The following is a 20,516-nucleotide window of genomic DNA, read 5'->3' as shown; positions in this document are numbered from 1 at the left end:
CGTTTTTTTTCCAAAGATATTTAATTTTACCATTTACATGTAATAATAATTTTCCACATGTTTTCTGAAGTTATGTGATCCAATATGTCTCCCTCCTTCATTTCCCTCTCCCTTATCAAATGTGGTAATCAATTTGATCCAGATAATATGTGTATTATCATGCTAAGCATATTTCTATGTTGTTAATTTATGTAAGATAATAGTCACATAAAACCAAAAAACCCAAATAAACAAGTGAAAAATTGTATTCTTTCATCTGTATTCTAACTCAAACAGTTCTTTGGAGGTGGAGAGCATTCTTTGTCATAAGCCCTTCAAGTATTGTTCTGGATCATTGTATGGCTGAGAGTAACCAAGTCTTTGACAGTTGATCATTGTACAATATTCTCCTGATTCTGCTCACTTCATTCTACATTAGCTCACGTAGGTCTTTTCAGCTCTTTCCAAAATCATTCTATTCATTACCCCTTACAGCACAATAGTATTCCATCACCTTTACATACCACAATTTGTTCAACCATTTCTCAACAGATAAATATCCCCTCAATTTTGAAATCTTTGCCACCACAAAGAGAACTGCTATAAATATTTTTGTACAAGTAGACCCTCCCCACCTCCTTTTTTTAAAAATCATTTTGGGATACAAACCCAGTAATAGTATTACTGGATCAAAGGATATATGAGCATTTCTAAGCCATTTATGACTCTCATCAGTGACCATCAATAAATGTCAGTAGAAGTATTTCTACTGACATTTGGGATCTGTGACTTCTCAATGAACCATTCATCTGGAACTCTTGGTATCTCAATATCTCATTAATATATCAATTCAAATATGTAAATATCAAATAGAAATGACACCAGGAAAATCAAGTCAGGAAGGATTGGATCAGACACACAAATGGCAGAAAGATTCACTACAGATGGGGAAGTTTTCCAGACAGTCTTGTTTGTGGATAACACTATACTAATTGCATAAAACTCCAGAAGGCTAGAAAAGTCTCTTTAATGAGGTCCCTAGTTATGCAAGAGAAATAAGCTTAGTAATACACACATGAAAAGTAACTGGCCAAAGAATGAATATTGGCCTGTCTGTGACATGCAGTAGTCCTGGGAACTCTTCCCTTAATGCATCGAGCTACCAAATTCTGTATCCCTTCCGTGTTCAATCAATGCCAGTGGCTTCCTATTGCCTCTTTTGTTGGGTAATTTCAGTCATGTCTGACTTTTTGTGTCCCCATTTGAGGTTTTCTTCGCAAAGGCACCAGAGTGCCATCTCCTTCTTCAGTTTATCTTACAAAGGAGGAAACAGAGACAAATAGTGTTCAAGTCATATAGCTAGGAAGTATCTGAGGCCAAATTTAAACTCGGGAAGATGAGTCTTCCTGATTCCAAGCCCAGCACTCTATCCACTGCACCAATCTAGCTACCCTCCTTTACCTCTAGGATAAAATATAAACTTCTCTGTTAAGTTTTTACAACTCTTCACAACCTAACTCTTACCAGTTTGTCCAACTTCATTAGACATCTCTCCTGAACTCTGGTGAACAAATGAAACTGATCTCTCTCAGTCCTTCATTCTCCACCTCCCAACCTCCACATGGAGAATACAGTCTCCTTCCTCACCCTCACCTGTGCCTTTGAGATGTGGCACCAGCATCACCATCTACACCCCCAATCCCCACCTGCCAGTTCCCATCCTCCTTATCCATCTTTTGTTATCATACTTATTCTTTTAATATTTCTTTTGTGTATACATTACTCTCATATATCCTCTCTTCTGGTAAAGTGAAAGTTACTTGGGAGTAGGGATTTTGTTTTTATTTTATTTTTTAATTCCTAGGGCCTAATAAGGTACCTAGAAAAAAGTAAACCCTTAATCAATGCTGGTTGATTGCCTACATATTTCCCTCTACTCATATCCTTAATCCTATCTTCCCCTGCAGACTGGCCCTACAATTATAAGCAAGATTTAAACACAGGCCTTCTGATGCCAAACCAAGTGCTCTTCCTATGATGGCTTCTAATTGCCACAGACATTTACTGTCACAATCATGTTGGCTTCATTCTTATTTGTGCCGTGACTTCAGAGAGTTATTTCCCTAATTTCATTTCCTTCTTTTTTAATATGCCTCAATTCTATAGAATTAAAAAATATGGAATCTTAGAAGGTTAGAATCTCAGAGACCCCTTGTCCAAATCCCTATTTCACGTAGGAATACCCTCTTATCTTCGATCTTTGGCAGCCAGTTGGTGCAATTGGTCAGGAATCAAGAACACCCAATTCAAACAAACCTCAACGCTTACTAAATGTGTGATCCTGGGCAACTCATGCAACTTCTGCCTGCTTCAGTTTCTTCCACTTTAAAAATGGGGAAAATAATAGCACTTACCTCTCTGGGGATAATAATAGCACTTATCTCTCACAGCTATTGTGAGAATCCAAGGAGATTTTTGTAAAGAGTTTAATATTTGCAAAGATTTGTACATTTTTAATATTTGTAAAGATCTTAGCAGACTGAAGAGCACCTAGTAGAGGGTTTATAAATGCTAGGGACTCTTATCTCTTCAGTTTTGAGGAACTCACTATTATACTCTAAAGCATCCACTTTTACTTTTAGATAGCATTAACATTTCTGGGAACAATATGGTCCTTGCGGCTTCCACCCAGTCCTCCTGGTTCTATTTCTGCCTTCACACAGAATACCTCTCCATTGCTCCTCAACAGAGACAACCCTTCAAATATTTGAAGATGGCTACTGTGAATTTTAAAACTATTCCACCCTAATCTGACCATTATTTAGAAGATCTGATTTAGCTACTTCCTGATCAATAACAATGGAGATGCTTGGAATAACAGAACCAGGTCTTGGAAAACTCATCCTCCACCCTACTCAGTTTAACAAGATTTTGAAAGGTCTGCATCAAACTCAAGATTTAATTATCTGAGGAGAAGGCCTTCAACAGACATGTGCAAAAAAAGGACAGACCTCTGGGCTGTCCTAAGTCAAGCTAAGCCCTCACTGGTACAGATGAGACACAGAAAAGCGATGTAAAAACGTCCATATAAGGCACATCAGTTTCTGCCTCTTTTTCTTTCCCTGTAGAGAGGACTCTGGCTGGAAGCATGCTAAGCATTCCGACATCTTGGAGTGTTGGATGGTGAGTTTGCCCTGGAGCTGATTTCAGGTTCGGGCATCTTAGCTAAGCCTCTTTGGAAGTCAAGCTGATTCTTTTCTCCTTCACACTCATACTTTCTAGATCTCCTATTTTCCTGCCCGGTATTAGCCCCTTCTTTCCTCCTTTTTCTTAAAATCTTCTCTACTATATCAATTAAATCACCATAAAATTTGGCAGCTGACTTGGGTATTTTATTATTTGGGATTCACTCTTTACATTACCATATCCTCCTCAAGTCCTCTTAACAACCTTACATTGCCTTTGACTGTCTTTCATATGACACAGTACCTGCTGCAGGGATGGTCTAAAGAGGACAGAATTTGTTTGGGATATCATACACCAATGAAAACTCTGATCACATGTGCTGGGAGGGGTAGAAAATGGCTCTGTCCTACCATCAACTCAGAAAGAAGCAAGTAGGCACAAGAACTCACTCAAACATTGATTTGCTGGACTATGTATTTATTCCTTTCACTGTTTACTCTTTGGAAAACTCTACACACTGATTTCTAAGGTTACATTCACCCAGGGATTTGGAATTGCTACATAATTAATTATAAATTCTGCATGTTCTTCTCCAGTCTCATAATTAAACAAAAGTAATAAGAGCTTCTTTAGAAAAGTTAATCACAATATTCTATCAAAAGTTTAGTCTAACTGGCTCCACTGTGCTTCTGACATTACTTACATAAACAATTGCTTTGGCTTCCATTACAAAACAAAACCATCCATTAAAAAAGAATTTAATTAAAAAATACTTGTTTAAATAATGAATTGAAAAATATAAAATTTAAATCACTTTTATTATGAAAACCATAGAATTTGATAAAAATGTAGAAATATAGATTGTACCCAAGTTAAGATAATAATCTAAGTGTGCCTATGGAGGCATATTTACACTTTAACCTTGGATAAGTCCTTTAAGAGGCAAATAAGTGGGAAAGCAGATAAAGTAAGGAGCTAGAGTGAGGAAGAGATCTTCCCGAGTTCAAATCTGGCTTCAGACACTTAACTAGTTGTGTGTCCCTGGCCAATTCTTAACCCTGCCTCAAGTTTCCATACTGGTCAAATAAGCTGAAAAAGGAAATGGCAAACCACTCCAATATTTTTGCCAAGAAAACCCCAAATGGAATCACAAAGAATTGGACACAACTGAATAACAACAGTCTCTTAATCTTTCTAGACCTCAATTTTTTCATCTGTAAAATAAGGAGATTGGACAAAGTCCCTTGCAATTTTCAGCATGCTATGCTTTATTATTTATGTATTTTCCCAGGTCACAAAAAGCCATTTAGGGTATGGCATCAAGAGTGCAACAGACCTTATGGCTACAGCTAATTCACTACTTCTAAGACCGACTGACTTAGTTACTGAAAAGAAAAAAAATACTTCATCTTAGCCTTTTCTCACTCTATTGAGATCTTCAATGTGATTTAAATTATAATGATTAAAAAACTAAAATTAAAAAGTTTCATCTACCTATTTTTAACTTGACATCAAATTTTATTTTATTTATTTATTAAACCCTTACCTTCCATATTAGAATCATTACTTTGTATTGGTTCCAAGGCAGAAGAGTGGTATGGGCTAGGCCCAGGGTCACACAGGTAGGAAGTAATTGAGGCCAGATTTGAAACTACGATCTTCCATCTCTAGGCCTGGCTCTCGCACTGAGCCACCCAGTTGCCCCCTTAACATAGAATTTTATGCTTGGAGTAAGATAAAATATATACATATTTTTGAGCAATATGTTTTTAAAAGGTTAACATTTTCAGTACAGTACATATTTTGAATAAGGTAAAAAAAATCCTCCCAAAAAACAACAAACAAAAACAAAAAAACCAACCTTAATCTTTGAATTTAAAAAATCTTCAACTAGTATTTACTAAGTACTAAGGCAATCCCTTTCCTCAAGGAACTTACCACTGGTGTGGAGGGGAGTATATGACATGCATGTCATGACATTACATGGGGGTACATCATATGAGCAAAGAAGACCTAACACCCAAGTTGAGTCATAAAGGAAGAGAAGGATTCTGAAAGGATGAAAACAAGAGGGAGCACATCTGTATAAGGGGCCTGGCCAATTACACAAAGCCAGAAGATGCTGTGTTCAAATTGGCCAACTACAGAACATCCAGAATTTTAAAGTATGTGAAAGGAGAGTGTGAGTGCATTAAGGCTAGAAAGGTATTTTGGAAACAGAGTGAAACAACAGAACCTTAAATGCTAGCATATAAATTTGTATTTTAACTCATCAATAGTAGAGAAGGAGGAGCCAGAGTGTTTTTATATCTCCCAGAAGTTCATGGTGCAATTGGGACTCAGACCCAAGGTGTTCCAACTCCAAGGTATTCTTCCTATTACACCACACTGTCCTTCACATTGCTCAATCGACATTGTTAGGGTATGATAAAACTAGATATTGCTAGTATTTAGCTATGATGATGGGGAGGGGGGGAAGTTTTCTGTATATGAAACTAAACCCAATTCTACACTAGACGCTTTACTATTACCAATTGTACTGTGCAACTATTCTCTTGTATCTCTAATCTTGACCCATAACTACCTGAAAAGACTAATGCGTTCAGATGAGGAGTCTGAATTATCTGCAATAATTTCCCCATGCAGTCCCTATTCAGATAATCAAGCCATGTGGACATGGTCAATAAATCCAATTCTCCAACAGTGACTTTGCCATTGCAAATTCATTTGAATTGCAATACTCTCCTGTATCTCTATTCGAGCTTGGTCCATAAATACCTGCAAAAGCCATGCAGACATGGTCATCAAGGGCACAGATCTTCCTTACGGTTCTTTCATCTTGGAGCTTGGCAACAGATTTTTTTTCTACTCCCAACACAACTATATCAGTGCCTCGAATTCCAACCTGAGTCAAAAAAAGGCAGAAAAGGTTAGTACTTTTAATAATAAAAAGTATTTTACAATTATTCAGTGAAGAAAAAAATATATAGGTGTAATTATTCAAAGGGTGAAAGATACTTTTCATAAGTATCTATAAAGTCAATTCTGAATTGTCTTTCCCCGTGTATTTTGACTTTTAATATTTCACAAAAGAGTGATGAGAGACACAGTGAACCTTTCTAAATGAAAGTTCTAGACAGACCATTCTTGACACCGATAACAAGCACTTTTTACTACACCTTGATGGACTGCTAGCTTTTCTATTCTGGTTCTATTGCAGGCCATCTCATTTACTCCCTGTCTTGATTTCCATTCTTCCCTAAGTCTTTTGAACTTGTTATCCCAGTTCCCCCATCAGTAAATCTATTTTTTTCAGAGGGTCACAATGGGACTGTTTTAAATTTTTAATCCTTACCTTCTGTCTTAGAATTAGTACTTAGTAGTAATTCCAAGACTGAAGAACAATATGGCTATGCAATTAGGGTTAAATGACATTTCCCAGAGTCACGCAGTTAGGAAATGTCTGAAGTCACATTTGAACCCAGGACTTTCCATCACCAAGTCTATTTCTCTATCCATTGAGTCACCTAGCTGCCCCTTAATGTGCCTGCTAATCCCATACACCATGTCTTAGACATAAGGATTTGGCGCTAATACCTTCTGTGTAATAGCTAGTGTGTTGAAGAGACATTAAAGTAAGCATCAGATACACCCAATCTGAAGTATTAATTTGCTTTCTCAAAGATACTAAAGGCAGTTTAGTTGATTATAGTATGCCTAAGTGGGAGACATTTGAAGGAAATATATTAACAATAACTGAAAAACCTGGGGACATCACCATGCAGATTTGCATTCCTGCTGTAAAAAATAGACTCGAATACAGGACTACAATCCCCTTGAGCCTTTGCTCCACTTCCCCAGAATGCCTTGTAATCTCACCTGGGCCGAGATTGAGAAGGTATTTAAGCTGATTCAAAGGCTTTGGAGGCTCTCTCTTGGGTCTTGGACTTCCGTTTGGGGCAGATGTGGCTTTTTTTCATAATGTAGGTGAGGTTGTGTCTAGGCCACTCTATGGCCTGGACACGTGTCTCTTATCCTGTATTTTCTTAATCTTCAATAAACCTCTAAAAAAATATAATACTCCTTGCAGAGAGAAACTAATTTCTACCTGCCTCAGTCTCCCCGTCTCCCCTAAATTTTAACTGTTACAGATGGCAACCACGAAAGGATGAGAACTTTTTTAGCCTAGATAATGATTTTTTTAAAGCCACGATTCTCCAAGATGCTCTTTAGAAAAACATCTTGATCAGCTCCTGCCTGCAGCCCTCTCCTGGCCTCTCACCTGGTCTCCGGCTCCCGGCCCGACCCACCCTGGCGGTCTGTCTCTCACCCATCTGGCCTCCGACCCAGACAGCTCATCACCCCAGCCCCAGACCCATGAGCGTGACCCCAGCCGGCTCATCACCCAGATCCTTGGAGCAGATTGCTGAGGACTCCTTGCGACCAGCTGGTAACAGTATTGGCCATGTGGGCAGAGGGAAGAGAGGAGAGGGAAAGGAGACCAGGTAATTTTCCCTTAAGCTAAGCCTCCAAGCAAACGGGGGTGTATTGGCTCCACGTGGGTGGACTGGGGCAGGAGGAGGGATCATATCAGGGGAGAGGGGAAAGAGAGAAAAGGGAGAGAAGAAACAGATTTTTCAAACAGAAACTTAAAAAGCAATGGGCTGTTTAAAAGGATTTTTGACTGTTCTGGTAATTTCATTGATTTTACCTGCCTGTCAGGGAGCAGACTCAGCCCAAATATTCAACTTTAACTTTGGGGAGGAAAATGGGTGGCTCAGCAACCACCAAGCCAGACATAAAGACATTCGGTCCTGGGTTAAAATCTGGCCTCAGATACTTCCCAGCTATGGGGCCCTGGACAGGTCCCTTGAAACCCATTGCCTAGCCCTTACTACTCTGCCTTCGGGCAATAGACATTTAAATGGATAATTAAAAACAAACAAAAAAAACCCCAAGGAACTTTGAAGAGACTAAAGACTATATTCTAAGGCATTTCAGACTCCAATGGTTTATAAAAATCTCTGTATTCTATTGCATTTTTTGTTTAAGGTTTAACTTTGTGATTTTAAGTTCATATATTACTGGATTCAATATTATTCTGCTTGAACTGAAGGTTGATTGAATTTATTTTGAATGTACTGAGTTTTGAAATTCTGTTGTTTTTCCCCTATAACTGTGTTGAACAAATATTATTGTGAATAAGCCCATATATGAAAAAACAGCTTTTTTCTACTTTGCTGAGGACAGATGGACTTCAGAACTGGTTATAATTGTATTAACAACCTTTGGAATTTTAATGTGCTAAATACCTCAAATGATTTGATTTTAAGGGTTTTTTAAATATGATTTTTGGAATTTTTTTTTTAACAATCTGGTTATTTTTGCCTGCCCCTACCACGAGGTAAGGCCCATTAGCTGAAGTGAAATACATTTTATAAACCCCAACCTTCCCACATGTGAATGGAAGTTGGGCAGTTAATTTCAGGGCATTTGTACCCTTAAAAAGCCTCCAAAAGGAGCACCCCTTTATTTATACTCTTCAGCTCACTACTTTACTTGCACCAGAATGATATATAGATTTCTTGATTATGTTCTTAACCCTAGATGAGTTTTACTTTGTTTAAAAAAATATATGTTTATTACCAAGGTTGAAAGATTGCTATGTCTGTAAAAATTGTGACAAATGTCCATCAATTCATAGGTTTTAAAAATGTCATACAGCAACTTATGTGAAATATGAAAGTGTGTTTGTTTGCTATTGTAATTAATTGGGCTATTGAGAATTTTGGGGATTTTGGTAACTACATAGTTGTACTACTGTATTTTTAAAAATGAAAAAATTGTTAACCTTGTTCAATTCATTTGCCTTCTACTCACAGTGATCATGGCCAGATATTAAGAGGAAATGGATCTCATTTTTGGTGAGAAAGTCTTGTAATCTTTATTTTCTTAGCTGACACAGAGTGTCAATGATTATAAGCTATATTTTTGAATTTTTAAAGCTCTTTTATTATTATATTTTTCTTGCATGTGCAATATACTTTTTCATTTTTTATTATTTTTTCTCTCCTTTTTATATTTGAAGCACATGTCACCAGCATTAAGATTTTCTTTAACTTTTTGACTTTTCAGTGCTACAAGTTTGAAATACATTTGTCAGAGCATGCCCTAAAAAGCTTGTGACTATAAAAATGATGCCACTAATTATTTAAATAAATTATGGGACTTTGCTTAATGATTCTGTCTGATTCCAGGACAAGATATACACACAAGAGCCATTGCACAGAGCCAAAAAAAAAAAAGGCCAATCCAGGATGGATTGATGCACTTCTAGGCCAATACAAAGGTCTTGAACCTAGTGTGAAGACTCGAGGTTACTATGTTTAACATGTGTTAAGACATAAGCTTTCCTTGTGTCCACAATCACTCTGAAGATACTCACAGACGAGTATCCCCAAAACCTTGGCTCCTACTTGGCTTCTATAACCTGGTCCCTTCCTTTTCTGCCTCTCATAGTATGGTACCTTTCTGTAGTCCTGGCTACTGACTGGGTAAACACCTCATTGCTTAGATCATTTTGATTAGGCCCTGATTCAAGGACCTGTTACAGATTTATTTTTCTTCTACTTGGAATTTTTACACATAAGACTTTGATAGTCTATATTTCCATCCAGAAATTTTTCTTTTCTTTTTGATTTTCCTGATGTCTTTTTAATATCTCTTGCCAATTGATTCATATACCTCAGCCATGCATCCATAATTGATCCTTTTTTTTTTTAAATCACCATCTTAACGGGGGAAATGTAAAAAAATATCATTATTTAAATTGCAAAGTTTAAATTCCTTTTGAGAAGAATTTTAGGTAAAGAAGATGCTACCTCTCTGAATCCAGAACTGAACTGTTGGAGAAGCCACCATGAAGAAGCCTCCAGACCACAAGTTGCACAAAATTGAACTTTGGGTGTGGTTGATTGAACATTTATTTGTATCTGTACTTTCATGCCAAAGGGGACTGCCCCCTAACTGGCTTTTTGTCAATGCGTTCAGCAATTATTGGTTTTATTCTTTTGTTTCTCTTATCCTCAAATTATTGTAATCTTTAAATTGATTATGTTTTCATGATCCTTTGGGAAAAAAATTAATTTTTTCAAACGATAAAACAGGGGAATGTAAAAAATAGACTCGAATACAGGACTACAATCCCCTTCAGCCTTTGCTCCACTTCCCCAGAATGCCTTGTAATCTCACCTGGGCCGAGATTGAGAAGGTATTTAAGCTGATTCAAAGGCTTTGGAGGCTCTCTCTTGGGTCTTGGACTTCCGTTTGGGGCAGATGTGGCTTTTTTTCATAATGTAGGTGAGGTTGTGTCTAGGCCACTCTATGGCCTGGACACGTGTCTCTTATCCTGTATTTTCTTAATCTTCAATAAACCTCTAAAAAAATATAATACTCCTTGCAGAGAGAAACTAATTTCTACCTGCCTCAGTCTCCCCGTCTCCCCTAAATTTTAACTGTTACACTGCTACCATAAAAGAAGAAATAAAACAATGGAGTTAGATTTTTCACATTCACTAATATGGCAAGTAAGTATAAGGAGAGAACAGGTATAAAGGTATAAACAAGTATAAAGGAGACCACAAGACAAAGCTAAGAAATCTAAAGCAAATAGATCAGAGAGAAATGAGAAGTTTTTATAATAGAAACTCAGAAAGGAAAGTTTCCTTTACTGCACTGTAAAAAAAGAAGGAAGGAAAGAGCTTTCCATTGCATCATGAATTTAGGTATTTATTTTTACATCATGAGTTTATTTATTTATTTTTTACATCATGATTTTAAAGAAGCAAAGAATAAAATTGGGAAATTAAAATACAAAAGTATAAAAGGTTCCAAGAAGGTCAAGATCCTGCTTTATGGATGATCAATTATAATTATTCAGGAACTGATTATCTAATTAAGTGGATTACATAGTGACATCTTGTCTTCTCAATAACATTTGCTCATTAGCACCTCTTGCTTTATGGTAGACCAGAAAAATTAAAAGTGACAAAATGAAATCTTATCTTTAATATCTTTAAATTTTGAGTACTTGTTAGTTTGGAGTGAAAAAGACTAATGGTTTGTTAAAATGAGTTTTGAGTTGTCTGTAATAATTTATCCCAGCAACCTTGTTCAGATAATCAAATTAATTCATTATGCTTTTTTCAAATTCTCTAATATTTTGAGTTTTTTAGTTCAGGCAAAGAATGGGTCCATTAATTCACCAGAGCAAGTATTACTGAATGCCCAATATGTTAGCTTTATGTCCTTGGGGTTAGAGGAGTGAGATGTGATATTTACTTTCAAAGAACTTTAGACCCCCAAAACAAGAGTTAATACAAAACAGGATGGAAATTTAAGAGCTAAATTGTGTAATAGAGACTATAAGTACTACAGTGGTTGAAAGGTGAAAGATGTCAATGAAAGCTATAGTAATGATGGAAGATTTCATAGAGGGCACACTTTGAATACCTAAGATTTAGACCCAGAGAGAAAAGCATTCCAAGTAGAGAAAGAAAACAGGAATAATAATAAACAGTTATATGTATATATATATATATATATATATATATATATATATATATATATATATATATAAGGTTCAAATATACATACATGGTAAAGAAGATAGCGGACCATCCCTGGAGTCAGGGACATTCATCTGCCTGAATTCAAACACTGCCTCAAACACTGGCTAGCTGTGACTCTGGGAAAGTCACTTAACCAATAGGGTTTCCTCATCTGGAAAATGTACTTGAGAAGGAAATGGCAAACCACTCCAGTATCTTTGCCAAGAAAACCCCAAAACCCAATCTCAAAATGTAGAGATATTGAGAAAAGCATAATGAAATATATGACTTATCATTTGTTTATATGAGTATATGATTTGAGGTTTTGGTTTTAAAAGATTACTCCAATACAAAAATGAATGATATGGAAATATGTATCAAGTGATAAGCCTGGGCAAAGGCAAGAAAGTCTAAGACAGTGATGGCAAACCTTTTAGAGATGAAGTGCCACCCCCCCCCCCACTGAGTGCCATGCCCCTCCCACCACCACATGCTGAGTATGCCCACACACACACACCCCTTACCCTACACAGGGGAGGGAGGAACACTCCTATTGGACTGCTGGGCAGAAGGGTGAGGGATGTGAAAAAATGTCATCAGGCCCAGTGGAGAAGGGGAGGTGGGGGTGACCTCAGGCCCACAGAGAGTGCTCTGTGTGCCATAGGTTCACCATCACTGGTATAAGATGTGATGCACTTGGGGAAACAGGATCAAGTGGACTATGATAAATAAACTAAGAAGTGGAAAAATGCCAGAGACAGGGTGGAGTCTGGTCGTGATGGGCTTGTGAAATGTTAAAACAGAGGGGTTCTCCTTTCATTCAAGGGGGCCACTGGTGTTTCTTGGGTGAGGAAATGGCAGGATGTGACCTGTGCTTTTAGAATGATCCATGTAGTAGGGATTGAAGGTAGGAAAAGGGATGGTAAGCAAGAAGATCAATGATGAAGCTATCACAGTAGTCTAAGTGAGTCATAATTAAGGTCTATACTAGAAGAAGGGAGGGTGTAATGTTTTGAATGAATAGAAGGGGATGAATGGGAAAGATGTTATGGAGAAGAGATCAAAGGAAGGTGGCCACAGATTGAGTATGGGTGTGGAGGGAAAACAAAACCTGGAGGATGCTTCTCAGCTGATGACTCCTGAAGACTTGGAGAATGGGAGTATTCTTGAAAGAAAGAAAGGGAAGTTAGGGAGAGGTACAGGAAGATAATGAGCTTTGCAACAGGGATACTGAATTTGACATGCCTCTGGGACAGTCAGGGGAAGCTACCTAGAAGGAATATAATAATGTCAGCAAGCTTCAAGAGTTACATCTGTGGAGTCAGTCTGTCAATCAACAAACTTTCAAGAGCTAATTATGTCAGACACTGTACTAAGAACAGGGGATGCAAGAAAAGCCAAAACCATTATTGCTCTCAAGGTATTCACAATCTAATGGAGGAGACAACATGTCAGGAGCCATGTACAAACATGACATGCAGAATAAATGGGAGGTACATACTTTAAAAAAAGGAAAACTAAGTTGTTTATAATAGAAACCTACAGTTTCATGTACATTCCTCTTTTTTGTCCTCCTATACATAGGGAAGTACCTAGTTTATTTAGTGTTTGCTAAATTCAGAATTAAGACAGTAAATAAAAACAATAAGTCCAATGAATTCATTTTTGATAAATGAGGAAAATGAGGCCTAGAAGTAAAGTAGGAAATGTCCATGGCCACACAAAAAATGACAACAGGCAGAATCTAAAATTTGGTCCTTTGATTCCAAACTCATTACCCTTTTCCCATTAGTCTGAGTCTTGACCCACATAACCTGGACTCTTTTCACTGAACAGTCTCCTAATTCCTGTACCCAGAATCTACATGTAAAGACTAAAACGAATTGCTTTTTTAAAAGTTTTACCAATGATGTTATTTTATAACACGTTCATTTTAAAATATAGTCCTCCCTTCCAAGGAGACTTGGGAGGGAAAAATTTTGGTTTATCATCTTCCCTTTCTGTTTTCTCCCTCGTATTCTTCAGTCTATCCCATGGCCAGAGTCCTTGAGCTCCCAAATTATTCTTCCTCCTCTTAGAATGCCTCTCTTCACAAAATATAAGTAGCTGTGCTCTTTGCTAAGGCTTAGGGGTCATGCCTATGGTTGTCTCTAGAATATGCCTGAAGTCCATTCTAGAAAATCCTAGCCCCTCTCATGGTGCTCTGTTCTTGGGAGTTTCCCCCTTCCTTTCTAGGAAATTAGGTGGTTCTGTTCAGAATCTATCAGTGGTCAGGGGAGAGGAAGAACTGAGTGTAAGCTTTCTGCTTTTCTGGATTGCTGTAGTTTCTAATGCAGGTGGTCATCTGTAACCTGGAGAAAAATAGATCTGGGGCTAAAGCTGCCTTTGAGTTATTTGAAGGCACATCATGTGACTCCAGAATGACAGACTTCTGGTGGACAGAACCAAGAACTGTACTCAAAAATAGAATGGACTAAAAAAAAAAATACAATGGACTCCCTTGGAAAAGAGCCCATTAAGCATCCCTGAAGGTCAAGGATATTGCAGTAGAGTTGCAGGCACAGGTTGAACTGGAGAACCAACAATGGCCTTCCTATTCAGCTCTGGATTTCTTGCCGTGATATGGATAATTAACTCATACTTCTACTGTTTTGTAGTTTAGAAGTCTTTACCTGAGGAACATTTGTTGACTACTGAATAAAAAAAAAGAAATTTTTATTCATAAAACTAGAATAAACTCAATTTTAAAAAATTAAAACTTTACCTCAAAAACACAAACTTTAAAAATGAGAAATTAAATGTCAAATTTTTGTTCTAATGTTGAACAAGGTATGCAACCTTTTATGATCTTTCACTAGATAATGAGCTAACTCAAAAGGCCCAAACCAGATTAAGGTTTCTCTTCTTGTCCTACAGAATGAGACATAGTACTCGCCATAAGGCCTTATGGACTTAAATTTTTCATTTACATCATTGCAATTAACTGAGAAAGCTAATTCTTGTTCAGGGAACAAAATAATGCCTATCTAGCATTTTATAATGACTTTAATCAGGGGTCAACTAATCATTAATTTAAAAACATTTTATTAAGGCGCTGTTTAGTACGTTATATTTTTAAAATTTGTTTATTTCAAAAAAGGGTCTTTCATGTGAACAACTTATTATGGTAAGAGAGCAAAGCACTGAATAGATTTGTAAAAGGCAAGGGACTATAGTTACTGCAGCCAATGCAAATTACTCTCCAATGGTGTTTATACTGCTTCCTTTAGTAATAAATCTGTCATAATCCTGAAACAATCGTTCTCTGGCCTCCAACTCATCCCATGACAGGTTAGTAGGGAGCTAGTTTGCTCTGTGTTTGATAAAGCACTGGGTCTAGAATCAGAAAGACCTAAGTTCAAATATAGCCTCACGCAATTACTAGCTGTGTGACCCTATGCCAGTCACTTAACCCTTTTGGTGTCAGTTTCCTCATCTGTAAAATTGCAGAAGGAAATGACAAACCACTCCAGTATTTCTACCAAGAAAACTCCACGTGGAGTCACAGAGAATTGGACATGACTGAAAACAACTAAAAGCTATCATCATGATCACCATCATTTGGTGATATTCTAAATTTGCTGGCAATAGTTTTCCTATCATCTCCCTGCTATGATGTCTGAGCTTGGCAAATTTTGCAATAGCACATTTCCTGTTCACTATATCACTCAATTCTAGTCATTACTGAATGAAGGAATGGGTAAAATAAAGCTTTGCTTCTGTTTCTCATAAGTAATGCTAATATTCAAACATAACCACAATGAATGCATTGGGGGGGGGGTCCCCCCTTCCTCAACTTGTGTTTTCAATATATCCTTTTGGCTACACAGACTTTCACAGTCCTCCAAAATAGACTAAAAATATTCTGGGCCAATTGTTGACCCTACCAGAGGTTTACTTAAGCTTTTAAGTGAACATCATGGTGGTGAACTTGAGATCTAGAGCTTGAAGTGACTTTTGCTATCATCTGGAGAATAGGGTGCATCATGAGAAGAACCAAGAGGAATCTGAATGTATTATTTTAGCAAAAGTAGTTGCTTGTAAAATTGGAATCATTTTGTTTTGTTAAAGTAGTCATCATTACTTCTGGTATCAATGTCCATTATATGCTTTCAGGGATTTCCAAGGCTTCAACTGGGAGTCAACTTCTTGGGAAATGTTCTCCATTAATCAATTGATCCATCAATAGAAAAACATTTAATTAAGTACTTACCATGTGCCAGGCACTGTGTTAAGCACTGGGTATTCACACAAAGAAAGGTTAAAAAAAATGGTACAACACAAAGTCCTCCCTTAAAACAAATTCACACACTGGCTATTGCTGATTATATTTGAATATAATAAATAAAAGAATGGGTAAAATAAAGCTACTATTTTCCCCTTATACATCCAGACATAAAGGCATCAACAAACTAGATATCACTCATGACTGGTCCAATCTTAAGATAGATGAGGATGACATTAATTGGTCAAAAATAGACTGACTCGGCTTCAATTATTAATAGTCAAACCCACTACAGGCCTGACACGATACTGTTTTTCATTGTCAAACCACCATCTCACAATGGACAACTCTTCCCAGGTTCCTTAGTCAATAGCGGCATAGACAATGAAAACAAAATCATTTCTCCATTTAGTGAAGACACAATCTTCTGTTGCACAATACTGCACAAGGTTACCATTAAAGAACTCAGTGCCATTTTGAATAAATTATTGCACAAGGAATCATACTGGAGAAGATAATGACAAAATTTAAAAATAAACCTGTATCAAAACTGTCAGCTTTTTCATGGTAACCCTTGAAATATTTCCCACCATTCAATATATACAGAACAATACTGATTAGTCATTCTTATTCAGATTTATTAGCCCATTCACAATTTCCAACAATATAGGTTTCCCTTCATTAAAACTTGATCATAAGGAAAAGTCCAATACATAAGATTCTGACAGTTGGTATTATTTACAACTATGTCAGTTTCTAAATTCCTTTATCAATAGGCTTTATACAGTTAATATAGGAAAAACCTTAAATTTAAAAATTAAATTTCTTAAATTAATAGTGACAAGTTATAGATCACATAGTGCTTTAAAGTTTGCAAAGTGCTTTACATACAAAATCTCATTCAGTCCTCACATGTGAAGAAAGTGCTACCATGGCCCCCATTTTACAGAAGAAATTGAGGCTGAAAGACATTAAGTGACTTGCCCAGAGTCACATTTAATTAATTAAGGGTCTGAGGGAAGATATGTATCAATTTAAAAAACTATATTAAATGTAGTTCTAGTGTTGAAACTGCACAAGGTCAGTGAGAAACCCAGATATTAGGCAAAAGAGCTGCTTGAAAAGCCAGTTCCCCTTTAGGCTAACAAATAGGTTGTCTCCTAGGATGACCAGAATAGGTGGAGACACTTGCGTCTGAAGGATTCCCTGTCCAAAAGTCACAGGAACAGAAAGCTCCCACTCTCCCAGGAGAGGTCTAAGGATTTTTGAAATCCCATAAGAAGAGGCCTTTGGAGGCCCAGAGAGGCAATCTAAACAATTTTATGTCATAAAACTCAGGTTTTTAAAAATTTAATTTGATGCAATACAATTCCGGTTTTTCTTAAGTTTGATTTGATGCTATAAAACTCAAGACTGATCATGGCAGCTCAGGAGTCCATGGGCTTTGGGTTCCCCTAACACCTTGTCCTGAGACATCACTCTACCAGTGTTCTGAACCTCAAAGACTCAAGGGGTAGGAGATCTAATCCCAGTAAGCAGAGTCCAGGAAGAAATGCAGATGATCCAGAGTGAGACCAAGCACAGACGACCATCTCACCCCAAAGGAAAATCAAGAGGGGGAGCCTTGCCCTGGCACAAAAACCTAGTTCAGGAACCAAAGCTGGAGAGATGAAAAAAGTAGACTTCAACTAGTATAAAAAAAGGAAATTGTTATAGACCTAGAGATGTCCCAAATCCAGCCTAGAAAGAGACAGTAACCTCTATACCCACAGATAATCACAAGGAAAAAACTTAATTTTCTGCAAGGACAGCATGAATACTTAGAAGAAATAAAATAAAAGATCTTTTAAAATGAAAGAAAAACTTTGGAGTAATGAGCTAGATGAAAATGTCTTAGACTATAAAGTACTAAATTTTACCCACATAAAAGATTCCCAGGCAGAATAGACCAAAAAGGAATCAACAACCCCTTGAGGCAGCAAGAAATATTAGAACAAAACCAAAACACTTTAAAAATGACAATGTAAGATATGATATTAAAGAAAATGACTCTGAAAAACATTAAAAAAACACACACCTGGACACCATTTCGAGAAATCATAAATAAAAACTGTTCAGATCTATTAGAACCAGAGGACAAAGTAAAGAATCTACTGATCCATCTCCTAAAAGGAAAAATCTCAAGAATCTAAAGCTTCCACATCAAAGAAAAAAAAATACACCAAGCAAGGAGAAAGAAGGTATTTTTGTATCAAGAAATCATGAAAAGGATCTCACAAGTCCTGGAGGCTTCTACTATAAACATCTTAGAATACAATATGAGAGAGAGAGACAGACAGACAGACAGAGACACAGAGAGACATACAGAGACACAGAGAGAAAAAGAAACAGAGAGAGAGAACCAAAAATTCAATAACCCTGTAAAGCAGAGTATGACCCTATGTGGAATAAAATGGATGTAGAATGAAACAGGAGTTTCAATCATTTCTGATGAAAGAGATCAGTGCTGTGTACAACTCTAAAATACAAACACAATAATCAAGAGAAATGTACAAAAAAATATATTTGAGCATCTGAAAGTGGTTCCTATGATGGATGTGGTGCTAACATTCTACAGGAGTGAACAAAACATGTCTCCTTTCAGAATTTTGTCTTCAAAGGGTATTGAGGAATTTAAATAAGAAAAACAGAGGGACCTTTTGGGTGGATTATTTGTTTTTTGAGGGTTTGATGAGGGAGGGGGAAAGGAAGCATAGACTCATGTAGGAAGGAAGAAACCATAGAGTGTGAAACATTTTATTTCTCATAATTAAGGCATTTAAGGAGAAAACTATACCCCAAAATGGAGGTAGTGGACAGGAAGAAATTGACAGTAAATGAATCTCACTGATTTGAAACTGATAAAGGGCAGAAAACTCACAATTTGGTGTAAAAATTCATAAAACTCAGGGGCAGTAGGTGGCTCAGTGGATTGAGAGCCAGGCCTGAAAATAGGAAGTCCTGGGTTCAAATGTGACTTCTCAAACTTTCTAGATATGTGACCCTGGACAAATCATCCTTTTGCTTAGCCCTTACTACTGTTCTGCCTTGGAACCAATATACAGCATTTATTTGAAGACAGAAGGGTTTAGGGGGAAAAAATATTAACAACTACAAAAAGAAAAAAAGCCAGGATAGGGAGTGAGTTGAAGAGAGAATAGCCACAAACCAAACTTCCTAATCCCAAAGAAGGGACAGTTTTGAAAATTATATATAGAATTTATTACATCCTTTTAAAAAAAAAGTAAGCAGCATGAAAATAGTTTCATTACTTCATATGTAATTCTCATTTGTTCTGTATATGTAATCCTAGTGGGGTTTGTGTATAATTATTTTAACTTCAGAATCAGAAATTAAAATTAATTTTTAAAGTAATTAAGTGTGGGGTAAGAGTGACCTTTTGTTGCTAGATCATTACAAAAAAAAACTTCAATCTGTCTAAAAATTTATTTATTCCCTCTTTTACTTTGAGGAAATATATTCTACACATTAATAAATATGTCTAGATAATTAAGACAGCTTTTCTGTTCTATATGGGGGAGTATTAAATGGGGTCATCATATCATATGAAATGTTTGGTGACTTTTTACTTAATTTGACTAAATACATGGTCTAATATCTTGAATATATTGACCTAAATTAAGATCCACTGTGTTGGTTATTACTTCTTAGTATATTTCAGGTGCTGAAGGTATTAGTATTAACTTCACATTATTTCCTAAACAAGAAGTCCAAGAGTACTGAAATTGCTTTTTATACATTCAGTTTGTCCATTCGCCTCCTGACACAAAGGTGATAGACTTAAGAGTAAAAATTAAACACATTTTTGGACATGGAATTTGTTTTGACAAATGCATATTTGCTACTTAGGTTCCCCCCCCCCCAATCAGTGGGAAGGTAGGAGGAAAAGAAAATAAATTCTTATTAATTAAAAAAAATAAAATTTAATTAAGTTCTTTTTTTGGTTAATATTCATAATTAGTCTATAGCTGCAGTTCTCTAGCATTTTGGCCTTGAAATACCCTTTAAACTCTCAAAAATTAATAAAGACCTTAAAAAACTTTTGTTTATGTGGTTATGTCTAAAGATATTTACTGTATTAAGAGTTACAAAATTTAAAAATATTTAATAATTCATTTGAAAACAATACCAACCCACTTATGGTAATATGAACATAAAATCTTTTTGGTTAAAAAAAAAAACAAAAACTACTTCTCCCCCCAACCTAAAAAAAAGTGAAAAGAGTGGCACTGTTTTAACAAAATTTTGCAACTCTCTTTAACATCTGGGTTAGCTTGATTTTCATATCAGCCTCTGCATTCAAACTTGGCAATGTTGTTTTGGTTGAAGTATAAAAAGAAAATCTGGCCTCACAGTTATGTAGTTGGAAAAAGGAGGAATATTTTAACAGACAAATAATATCTTAGTATCATTATAAA

The 20,516-nt window shown here is 36.5% G+C and overlaps 1 protein-coding gene across 1 annotated transcript in view; it reads right to left on the bottom strand.

Moving 5' to 3' along the window:
* The window catches only part of PSMA8 (proteasome 20S subunit alpha 8), a 44,495-nt gene that overhangs the window by 14,180 nt on the left and 9,799 nt on the right, over nucleotides 1–20,516 (bottom strand). The window contains exon 2 of the mRNA XM_007487582.3: nucleotides 5,944–6,070. Within this exon, the coding sequence (XP_007487644.1) occupies nucleotides 5,944–6,070 (127 nt within the window). The remainder of the gene's footprint in view (nucleotides 1–5,943; nucleotides 6,071–20,516) is intronic.

The sequence above is a fragment of the Monodelphis domestica genome, chromosome 3 (assembly GCF_027887165.1).
Source record: "Monodelphis domestica isolate mMonDom1 chromosome 3, mMonDom1.pri, whole genome shotgun sequence".
In the NCBI taxonomy this organism is placed as follows: domain Eukaryota; kingdom Metazoa; phylum Chordata; class Mammalia; order Didelphimorphia; family Didelphidae; genus Monodelphis; species Monodelphis domestica.
This window is presented reverse-complemented; position numbering and strand designations above follow the sequence as displayed.